Consider the following 12,030-nt stretch of genomic DNA (forward strand, 5'->3'; position numbering starts at 1 on the left):
TCCAAGGTACACCTGTAGACGTTTTTGAGGGTATTTGGTGACATACCAAATCTCCTCAAACTTCTCACTAAGTATGGTCACTGGAGAGCCTTCTCGTGGGCTGAAATGGCCTGTTGCTGTGCTGTATGTCTAAATTATTTTTAAAAGTTTGTTTGTGTCACTTCTATTAAGGCCAATATTCCCCGGGGAGCTCAGGCCATTGATTGCTGTGGAGTGTTGGTATAATGACAGACAAACGTTCAACGGGATTTTATTACTTTTAACGTATTTGTGGTTATCTGGTCTGAGAACAAAGTAATGCTCTTTACCTCTGTTTTCAGGAAATGTTGACATAAATAGTAAATACTTCTGGTAAGGGTTGTACAGTTGCTGCAAAGCATCACATTGAAGGTCAATCCACAGAACTATAAGGGTGGCAGAGAGGATCACAGGAGTACTTCCCCCTCTCCCACCCCCCCCCCCCACCCCCATGCCACTGACGTGATTTACCCGGATCGTTATCTAAAGCAGGCTCACAGAATCAGTGAGGACCCCCCTACCACCCCGAACGCAATATCTTCCAGCTGCTCCCATCAGGGAAGAGATGCAGGAGGATCAGAGCCAGCTCCACCAGGCTGAGGAACAGCTTCTTCCCAAAGGCAGCGAGACTGTTGAACAACTGATGAACTGCTCATGCAAACTCTCTGTGACTCGACTATTTATTAACAATAATCTTTATTTATCTTAAAATCTGTACGTACATGCTGTGCACATGTATTGGTTTCCTGTAAAAGACTTAGACAAATGTAAAAAGAGGGTTAGATTGTTGCTGGAGGAAGACATTGTTCCATGATGTTCCTGTGAGGTGCCTTGGGGTGTTTTTGCATTGAGGAGGGAGCATAAACACAAAATTGTTGTTGTAAACCAATTAAACTTGTCTCCCTTGGCAATGGGAGAAATCAAAGGTGTTCACAGATGCGAGAGAGTAATGTCAGGAACTGCGGCTCTATGCCAAGACCTGTAAGAGCAGAGGGCAGTGAACACCAAAAAAGCAGGAGGGATTCTGGTCAGGCAGCATCCATGGAAAAAAGCAGTTAGTTGGCCTTTCAGGCCTGGGCCTCTTATCTGCTTTTGAATTAAGAACAGGGAAGCCTGCTTCAGGGGAGCATAGCAGAGAGCGAACGACAGACATATGGATGTTCACCAGAGAGACTGGCATCATGCAGGGGAAGGTGTGGTACGTTCTCCCATGGAGGCAGCTAATCTCCAACCAGTTTACAGGAAGATTAATCGACAAAATGATGAGGAGATAGGGTTGGGGAGGGGGACTCTGAGTCAGCTCAGTAATCTGATGGGGGCAGAAGGATCGTCCGGATGAAGTCCTTGTATTTCACAATTCCATTTGGGGAAACGTTGCCCTCTTGCAGCAGCTCATCGACTGTAAGAATAGTTCAACATGGATGTTTGAGCCATTGCAACAAGATCTAAATCCTACAACCTCCCTCCTCCATCCAAAACCCCACCTTCTCCCCCTCATCACAATTTTCCCCCACCCCTCCCTCCTCCCCAACCTACCTCCCCCTCCATCCCAACCCTTCTGCCCCTCTCTTCCATCCTCCTCCCCAACCTACCCCATCTTTTCCCCCTTCTGTTCCAACCACCCCCACCCCATTCTTCCATCCAGCACCAAGGAGCCCCCCCCTCCCCCAGTCAGGATGTGACCAGATGGCCAATTTTGGTCACTGAAGCAGCAGAGATGGAGAATCTGGCTTGCGCTGACCCCAGGAGAGGGGAGGCTGGAGCCTGATCCAGATGGATACTGATACCCTGGGGCACCACCAAATGAGGAGCAGACAGTTCTGATGAGAACTTGGACCTCGGCATCCCCTCTATGATCCCCGGGTGCTCTGAGCCTGAACCAGGTCTCATCTTTCATTGCTGTTTGTGGGATCTTGCAGTGTGTCAGCAATGACCAAGAAGCAGCATGTTACTGGAACTTGCTGAGCTTGGGGAAGGGGAAATAGAACTCTATTCCTTTCCTTCAGGATCTTGATTATCTTGGAGGCCACTTGTCTTGCTTGCTCACCTTCTCTGTCGGTCAGTTTCTCCCCCATCTTGGTCAGCTTGGTCTTCAGCTCAGTCGCTGTAATGTAGCCTCGTTTCTCTTTATCTGCCATTAGCATGGCATCCAGGATTTCTCTCTCTGGGTCCTCCTGCTGTTGCTGCCGGTGGGTGATGGCGAGGAAGGTGGAGAAGTCCAGCTCGCTGTTCCTTTCTGGCTCAGAGAGACGAGGGATGTGTGGTGAGCCCTGCCTCTTCCTTACCTCCCCCGAGGAGACTCCGCTGGCGAGGCACATACCCCTCAGTGCCACTCCCTTGCACTCTTTCTTTCCCCCCCCCCCCCCCCCCCACATGGCCCACTGGGTATGGTCAGTTGCTGTGCAGGATGATCCCTCTGCCTGTTCCCCTCCCTCCTGTGGCAACTTAACTATGACTCCACAGACAGACTTTAGGGTATGGGGAGTGATCAGTCCATCCACCGATTAGAGCCATGGAGAGGGACAGCATAGAAAAAGGGCCGCTGAAACCGCACCAACCTTCAACCAATCACACTGCTCCTGCAGTCATTCCATTTTATTCTCTGCACATTCCGATCAATTACCCCATAGTCTACCTCACACATTCTCTTTCTCTCTCTCTCTCTCTCACATATGCACACACATTATATACACATATGTACATTATACACATACACGTGCGCACACACTCTATATAGTTCTAATTCACCTGTTGTACTAACAGGTCTTCGGCGGATGCCATCTCATTGGAACATGTGGACAGCAAAATTGCATACATCAGGATGCTCTTTATCGACTATAGTTCAGCATTTAACACCATCAAACCCTCGAAATTGATCAGCAAACTTCAAGACCTGGGGCTCAATACACCCCACTGTGTAATTGGATCCTGGATTTCCTCACCTCCAGACCACAATCAGTGAGGATCTACACCATCAGTACCGGAGCACCACAGGGCTGCGTACATAGTCCCCTGCTCTACTCACTTCATACCTACGACTGTATGGCTCAGTACAACAACAGTACCATCTACAAATTTGTTGATGATAGCACAGTAGTGGGTTTGTATAAAAAGGGGGAGAAGAGCAGCATTCACAAGGGAAATTGGAAAACAGCTGAATGGTACACCAACAATGACTTTGCACTCAATGTCACCAGGAAGGGAAAATAAGCAGTGAAGAAAAATGTCCAAACACCTGTACAACAGATCAGAAACACTTTTTGGGAGGCAGGTGTGGATATGTCAATGACTTCTGTCCGCAGAAGACATCATGAACATAAATACAGAGGCTACTCTGGAAGATGCAAACCAGAGCAAAGGTGGTTCTGCTTTGGATCTTGGGTAGTTCCTTTATGCCTCCACACTTTGCTCTTGCCATCACTCTGATATAGGTCAATCTTAGGCTCCTGTGTCCACAAGACCTTTCTCCAGAATTCTGTGGGCTCTTTTAAATATTTCTGGGCGAACTGTAATCTGGCCATCCAGTCTCTGTGGCCAACTAGTGGTTCGCATCTTGCGGTGTGGCCTCTGTATTTCTGTTTGTGAAGTCTTCTGCGGACAGTAGCCATTGACACATCCACACCTGCCTCCTGAAGGGTGTCTCTGATCTGTCGGACAAACGTTTGGACATTTTTCTTCATTGTGATGACAAATGAAGGTCTTCCTTAGAATGCTAGACCCTTTGCGATTACTGAGCTCACTGGTAGTTCTTTCTTCTTAATGATGCTCCAAACACCTGTGAAGCTGAATGTTCCAAACGTGGTGCCCTGAAATGAGCCGGCTCTGTATAAAAAGTGCTGTATTTTCTACATGCTCAGTCCAAAACATATACAAATAATCTTAATTAGATCTGGAATGTGCACTTTAATTTCATGTTAATTGTTTGTTTACAAATTGAAAACAGTGGGGCAAATAAAGGAAAAAAGTGTCTTTGTCCCAAATATTATGGAGGGCATACCCGTGAATTGTGGATGGTCGTGTGACCTCCCTGTCTGAAACTTGTTTGCAAATCACATCATGGTTGGACTCTGACCACCCAGTAGTGCACACCTTACTGCTGGCTCATTTAAATGACTCCATCTCATCGTTAGACAGATGCCCAGCTCAGAACAGTATAAACACCTTTCTCTCTGCCTCTTGGTCCAAGACATCGCTCCATGGCTGGTCACTACTGTGGACGTCACTGGAGGAGTCGTGGGTAAGGTGTGCACGACACTTAAGTTGAGCTGTAGTACTGTGATAGATCAGTAATTGCAGAGAGCCGCAGCCCCCATTGTTACAGGGAATCGGGAGTGTGTTGGAAAGTCCCTCTCTGTGAAGGGTGTACATGTGTATGGAAGATAGACAGCCACTGGTATCGCAGTCCAACCTGGGTTCAAAGTGAATGTATAGTCATTTAGTAGTAGAATAATTAAGTTTAATTTGATGTCTTCCCCTGTTTATCTCCCATGTGTTCAATAAAGTTACCTTTGATTGTAACACCTGGTATCCAGACTAGTCTCTGTGAACACACCGAACACACACACACACAGCCCACCCAGGTTTTTGGCTCCTTGAGGCAGGGGCTTCACTGTCTGAGCTCTGGATGCCAGCTCCTCAGTTAATCCTCAATCACTCATGCTGGTGAGAGATCAATGGAGATGACTGCAGGGGGGGGGAGATGGTAAGAAGGGATCAGTGGAGATGCCCACAGGTGGGAGAGGGTGAGAGGGGATTAGCGGAGATGCCCGCAGGTGGATGATGAGAAAGGACAGGACCAGCTCTGATAAAGTGACCACGCGCCCGAGTGGATAGGGGCAGGGACAGCACAGTTGGGCCAGGTGTCCTCTTTCCCCTATTGTCATGAGGGGTGTTGGTGATACCTATTTTATGATGCAGCAGGTGCCTCTCCACCTCTCCTGGTGTGGGCCTGGTTCCAAGGCATCGCATCACTGTAATCAGGTCCCCAGTAGATATCTTGCCTTTCCGAGTCTTGTCATACAGGGAGAAACATTCTCTGTATTCTGAGGAGAAGAGATCAGGTGAGCCACAACCCAAACCACTCTACCTTGAAAAACCGTCCTGAGGAGGGAAGGCGGGGGGGGGAGGGGGGAGAAAATGACACTGTATATATTTAAGAAGGAAAATATATGTATCTTGATCAATATGGTTTATAGTGTGAAAAATTTAAAAATTTTTTAAAAAAGAAAAACCATCCAGTACATGAGGTGCATTTACCACAGTGAGGTCTCAATTGGTTACTGTAGGCATACAGGTCATCTGGAGCTTCATTTCTACAAGGATATTTTTACAGGTGCTTGTAGAGAATAATTACAAAGTTAGGAGAAGCCAGCATGAAGATGCTTGATGCACCATCAATCACTCAGGAGACTATTGTGGAGAAACCAATAGGCCTTAATTCACTTGTGACCACAACATATCCCTACTGTTCAGCTGTCCTGCACAGAGTTGCAGGGGACTGTGGAACAGCCACCTTTATACAGGAGCCTGTGGGGAGGGGCCACAGGTACAACTGACCAATAGGTGTGCTTGACAGATAATTGTACATGACCATGGTTTACCGCAATACTGACTTTTAATTTCCATCTCAGAAATTACATCACTAAGTACGCTGACGAAACACGTCCACACTTGGGACTGAGAGAAACACAAATGGTGGAACTCAGCAGGTCAGACAGCGTCCATGGGTAGAAATGGTGAGTCAACAGTTCCTTGATGAACTTACCTTGACGAAGGGCTCAGGCCTGAAATGTTGGTCACCCTTTCCTTTCTATAGATCAGTGGTTCTCAAACATAGGATGCCCTGGGTGCTCTGTGGTTAGTAAGGGATTACTTAAAGTGATATGTGAGTGGGGAAAAAAAGGTTGAAAACACCGCTATAGATGCCGCATAATCTGCTGGGTTTCTCCAGCACTTTTGTGAATTGCCCTACAACATCACCATCTGCAGAATCCAGTCAATGTTTCACATTGGAATCCTTGAGAACGATGGAACAAGCTTCAGCACTGGGCTGAATTTTTCTGCTTTGGAAACCTCCCCCGAACCTCCGGTTTTCTGCTCTCCACTCCTGATGCTCACTGCCACTGGGTTCTGTCCACCCCACTGCCAAGCTCCTCCCATCCCTCCTTGGCCCAAAACAACCAATGATTATCACACCCACTAGCACCTCCCGGGAACAAACCGTGATTCATTTTTGAGGTGATGGAGGGTGTTGGTTTATAAAATGAAAGTTCTCTCAGTCCAAATGCACCCTCCTTCCACTTCTCACCTCAAAGCTGTCGACGGTCGGTAGGATCAGGTGTCCTGAATTAAATAATAAATGATCTCCAGCAGTGATCAAAGAGAGTAGAATAAAGCTCCATTTGAAGCAACCTGATATGCAATCTATCTCAAAGTTTCCCCATTTGTCTAATTGAATGTTTCTGGGTAGAAAGGTTTCCATGGGCTCTGGGTGTGTCTGTAAGAGATACAGTACACCCTAATCATCCTCACAACTTTCTGGCCTATCTCAGATTTTGGAACCCTAGCTCCCTAGGATTTCAATCACATACCAGGTAATCTGAGCCCATGGAGACTTGCGCTTTGGCTCTTAATTCTGGCTCTGTGGGGGTAATGCGTGGTGGGTTGGGAACCCCATCTTATCCAATGGGTGCTGGAGAACCAATGGCTGAAGACGGAGGGGTAGGACGGGGTGGGTGGCGATGCTCTGAGGGATTAGCCCAAAAACCCTCGGACACATCCAGGTAAGGGTAGAGGGCGACAACCCACGAGTTGGCAGATGCTGGAATCTGGAGCAAAAATAAAATAACCCTGCTGGAAGAACTCAGCGGCTTGATCAGTATCTGTGGGGGAGACCCTTCCTCAGGACTGAGAGTAGAGAAGGAATGTAGGGAGCACGACAAGATGGAGAGTTTCCTTTGTACATTAAAAACTTCACAGTATCTGACAAGTTTTAAACAGTGACTTCTCGTTCAGGATTCTCCCACAAGCGAAAATGTACTCGCTTGTAAAGGCTCATCCATGTTTCATTCAATCCCCCTCTCGATCTTCCAAACTCCAGTGGATATACATAGAACATTTCAGCACAGAAAATGAGCCTTTCACCCCTTCTAGTCTGTGCCAAACTATTATTCTGCCTAGTCCCACTGACATGAACCCACCCCACAGCCCTCTATACCCCTCCCGTCCAAGTTCCTGTCCAAATTTTCAATCGCATGTTAAAATTGAGCCCGCATTCACCACTTCACCTTTACCCCCCATCACTCTCTGTGCGAAGATGTTTCCATGAACTTTTCCCCTTTCACCCTTAACCCATGTCCTCTGGTTTGTATCTCACCTTCCCTCAGTGGAAGAAGCCTACTTACATTTACTCTGTCTGTACCCCTCATAATTTTGTACATCTCTATCAAAACTCCCCTCACTCTTCTATATTTCCAGGGAGTAAAATTCTAATCAGTCTAAACTTTCCCTGTAACTCAGTACCTGAAGTCCAATCACCATCCTAGGAAATCTCTGCACTCTTCCAATCTTATTGATATCTTTTCTGTAGTTAAGTGACCAAAACTGCACACAATCCTCCAAATTTGGCCTCACCAATGTCTTACACTACTTCACCATAACATCCCAACTCCTGTACTCAATATTTTGATTTATGAAGACCAATGTGCCAAAAGCTCTCATTACGACCCTATGACATGCCTGGAAGTCAGCCTGAAGAAAACTGAGGTCCTCCATCAGCCACCTCCCCACCATGACTACCAGCCCCCCCACATCTCCATCGGACACACAAAACTCAAAACGGTCAACCAGTTTACCTATCTCGGCTGCACCATTTCATCGGATGCAAGGATCGACAACGAGATAGACAACAGACTCGCCAAGGCAAATTGTGCCTTTGGAAGACTACACAAAAGAGTCTGGAAAAACAACCAACTGAAAAACCTCACAAAGATTAGCGTATACAGAGCCGTTGTCATACCCACACTCCTGTTCGGCTCCGAATCATGGGTCCTCTATTGGCATCATTTACGGCTCCTAGAATGCTTCCACCAGCGTTGTCTCCGCTCCATCCTCAACATTCATTGGAGCGACTTCATCACCAACATCAAAGTACTCGAGATGGCAGAGGCCGACAGCATCGAATCCACGCTGCTGAAGATCCAAATGCGCTGGGTAGGTCATGTCTCCAGAATGGAGGACCATCGCCTTCCCAAGGTCGTGTTATATGGCGAGCTCTCCACTGGCCACCAAGACAGAGGTGCCCCAAAGAAGAGATACAAGGACTGCCTAAAGAAATCTCTTGGTGCCTGCCACATTGACCACCGCCAGTGGGCTGATATCGCCTCAAACCGTGCATCTTGGCACCTCACAGTTCGGCGGGCAGCAACCTCCTTTGAAGAAGACCGCAGAGCCCACCTCACTGACAAAAGACAAAGGAGGAAAAACCCAACCACCAACCCCAACCCACCAACTTTCCCCTGCAACCGTGCCTGCCTGTCCCGCATCGGACTTGTCAGCCACAATCGAGCCTGCAGCTGACGTGGACATTTACCCCCTCCATAAATCTTCGTCCGCGAAGCCAAGCCAAAGAAAGAAGAAGAAAGACACCACTTTATCTGTATTCCCAGATCCCTCTGTTCTACCCCACTCCTCAGTGCCCGGCCATTTACTGTGTATATCCTACCTTGGTTTGTCCCTCCAAAATGCAACACCAATCTATGACTTTTCCTCATGAGGCAACTCATTCCCTCCAGCTTTACTGGCCACTGCCCTTCATTGGGTCAGGGAGTCTTCATGGTTTCCCTCAGCTTTACTGGCCACTGCCCTTCATTGGATCAGGGTGTCTTCATGGGTTTCCTCAGCTTTAATGACCACTGCCCTTCATTGGGTCAGGGTGTCTTCATGGGTTTCCACAGCTTCTCCTTTGTGATCAAATATGATGGTCTGACTGGAACCCATCAAAACCACGGCATGACTGGCAGCTCAGGGTGTTCAAGGGATGATTTTAGCTGTATTTTAGACTTTAGACTAGGAAAGTGGGAGTTTTTCTCCTTGGAGCAGAGAAGGTAAAGAGAAAATGTGATCGAGGGTTATGTTGGATTTAGGGAGGGTTTGCAGAGGGAAGCGGGCAATTCAAGGTTCAGTGGGCTCCAGCAGAAAGAATGTGGGAAATCCATTTTTGCACTCAGTATTGGCTCTCCCTAACAATGGAACAGACGTCACCAGGAGCAATGAGAACAGAATCTGATGCAGGGCTCAGGCCTGAATCATTGATAACCTAGTACTCCCTATCAATGCTGCTGAGTTTCTCCAGCATGTTTGTGCATTGCAAACACAAGCTGTTGGGGCTTTCAAGAGCAAAGAAAAAGAACATAATTTGCAATGTTGAGGTAATAAATGGGGGTACAGAATGGGTGAGGAAGCTTAACTAGAGACAGGTGAAACGTCCTTCGCATCAGTACATTATACACATGTATCTGACAATAAACAGACTTCAGGGTGGCACAGTTAGTGTAGTGGTCAGTGCAACGCTGTTACAGCGCCAGCAACCAGGGTCTGAATCTTGCCCTGTGTAAGGAGTTTGTACGTTCTCCCCATGTCTGCATGCATTTTCCCCAAGTGCTCCTGTTTCCTCCCACCATAGGTCAGTTGGGTGTAATTGGGCGCCACGGGGTCATGGGCGGAAAGGGCCTGTAACCGTGCTGAATGTCTAAATTTAATTTAAATGTTAAAATTTTAAATTCATGGACTGAAACCTGGAACAGTTCCGTGAATCCAACCTGTTGACTTGGTTTGCCAGGGGTTAGGACATCACCTTTAATGGGATCTTTCTGATTCAACATGCCCTCCAGCGCCAGAGGCTCTCCATCAGCCTGGAGTGTTTGCTCAGATGGTTATCCAATAACCCACGCCCGTCTGCCTCAGGAACAGCTCTCTGAACATTGACGCAATCAAAAGAAAATGCTATCTCCTGACTGATGCACCTGATCGAGTGTCCCATGTTCATTAGTGAAATACATCCTGACAGCCATGAAAAAGTGCAGAGCAAAGCTGTGTGTTACAAAGCGAAGCATCATTCAGTCTGTTACCATCTGATTAACTATTGTCCATCCGCACTATTTTTATGCATGGAGTTCTCCAATGTTCTACCCCTTTTCTTCATCGCCCTGTGATGTTTTCCCAATCTTTTACCTTGAGAAATGTACCATATAAAAGCAAGCCATTTTAGGGTCCCTCACCTTAGTCACGGACCATTGTACGCCAGGGCATTGAGTGCAGTTTTGCTCCCCTACTGAGAGGAAAGATACCAATGCAAGAGTGCAGAGAAAATTTACCAGGATGCCACGTGGCCTTGAAGAGCTGAGATGTAGGGAAAGGTTAAATAGATTAGGATATTATTCGCTGGAGAGTCAGAGAATGAGGGAAGATGTGATGGAGATTTGAGGGGATGGATAGGGTGAATGTAAGCAGGCTTTTGGCATGGAAGTGAGTCTCTTGTCACTGAACATTCAGCCCCTTGCAGCCATGATGTTTATGTACAGCTTAATCCTGCTCTGAAGAGCTATGGTCTCACATACATCTGGATTCTGGAATTCAAGCAACCGGAAAAAAATTTGAGGAAAATAAATTTAAAAATTTAAATATATAAGAACAAAATATTAGGTAAAAATTAAGTTTAAAATTGTAAAAGTAAGTATTCTCTGAAGTAGCACATAAACCTTTGGTGAAGATAGGAGCAAATATTCAGCCAGCAGAAGGAGGGCCTTGGTCAGGCTTTGCTTGTAGCAGCTGTTTGAATAAAGTTGTGTGAAACAGCAATGGCGTCGCCCGGGATAAAGAGCTGGTTGATGCTGCTCGCCGTTGGGGCGACTCTCTTATCTCTGCTTTGTAAGAATTGCCCCGATCAGAGGCTTTTTCTGTAAACTCAAGGGAGCAGGATTAATTATCTATAATGTTATTGTTTGTCTTTTGAGCAGTTCTGTGGAGGGGAAGGAGATTCATGTAAGTGAAGTTTGTTCAGTGTAAGTACAGTCTAGTAATTTTGTTTTTTATCTTAATGCAGGTGTTAGACATTGTAAGAGTAAGTCTAAAACAACTGGAAAATGTTTTTATCCAGCATCTACCAATCCCCATAGATGCCGAATACCAGGTGTTTTTGCTGCATTCCCAACCAAGAGAAGGCACGAGTCAAGTCTAAAAGGGAGACAAGAGTTCAGGGTATCAGAGAGGGAAATGGAGCTCAGGCCAAGAACAGATCAGACCTGATCAGACGAGATGAGTCACCTGCATTATGAAGGGAGAGGTGGAAAATATGGCCGCACATGGAGTTCTGATGAGGTGTTCCAGTGGGGGGGAATGACCCAGTTTGAGGAGAGAGTTGCAGAAAGTGAAGGCGGGAGAAGATGAAAGGTCCCTCATAGAATTCATAACTTAATATGGCAAACATGTATTAAAGGTTCTACTCACCCTGGATTTGATCTTGGGTTAGAAACTTAGCCTGTAAAATGAAAGGAAGAGAAAATTATTGCCAAATGAGTCCACATCAACAATGAACTCCTGAGCTCTAAGATTCTCCAGATTTTTTTTACCATGTTTTTTTCCCTGTTCCCTATTCTTTGACGTTGAGGCAATGTGTTTGCTACTCTCCCTGCTCTCCAAGGCTGCTTGTCTTCAGTTTATCCGATTAAAGTCCAAAGTCCACAAGGAACAATGCTGAGTGGATGCAATAAATACTCTGGTTGCTGTGGTTACATGATCAGGCTTCAGACATGGTGACATTCCAGCAGCCAGCTGTCAGTTCAGTTTATCTCACACACACACTCACCCACATACACACCCATATACACACTCACCCACATACACACTCACCCACACATGCACACACTCACCCATATTCACAAACTCACCCATATACACATTTTCACTTACACACACACAAACTCACCCATACACACAATCACTCACACATTCTCA

The 12,030-nt window shown here is 46.5% G+C and overlaps 1 protein-coding gene across 2 annotated transcripts; it reads right to left on the reverse strand.

Annotated features, from left to right (window-relative positions):
• Positions 1–697: 697 nt before the first annotated feature.
• On the reverse strand, positions 698–11,803 carry LOC138749278 (calmodulin-like protein 4). Of its 2 annotated transcripts, XM_069910453.1 has the most exons (5): positions 11,646–11,803; positions 11,524–11,554; positions 4,920–5,060; positions 2,066–2,254; positions 698–1,417 (listed from the first exon to the last, which is right to left on the reverse strand). In XM_069910453.1, the coding sequence occupies exons 1-5, from the start codon at positions 11,646–11,648 to the stop codon at positions 1,320–1,322; spliced, it is 462 nt and encodes a 153-aa protein (XP_069766554.1). In that variant the 5' UTR covers positions 11,649–11,803; the 3' UTR covers positions 698–1,319. The 2 variants fall into 2 exon arrangements, with proteins under 2 accessions (XP_069766554.1, XP_069766555.1); XM_069910454.1 differs by lacking the exon at positions 4,920–5,060 and having other exon boundaries at positions 11,646–11,802.
• Positions 11,804–12,030: the final 227 nt, after the last annotated feature.

The sequence above is a fragment of the Narcine bancroftii genome, chromosome 14 (assembly GCF_036971445.1).
Source record: "Narcine bancroftii isolate sNarBan1 chromosome 14, sNarBan1.hap1, whole genome shotgun sequence".
Taxonomy (NCBI): domain Eukaryota; kingdom Metazoa; phylum Chordata; class Chondrichthyes; order Torpediniformes; family Narcinidae; genus Narcine; species Narcine bancroftii.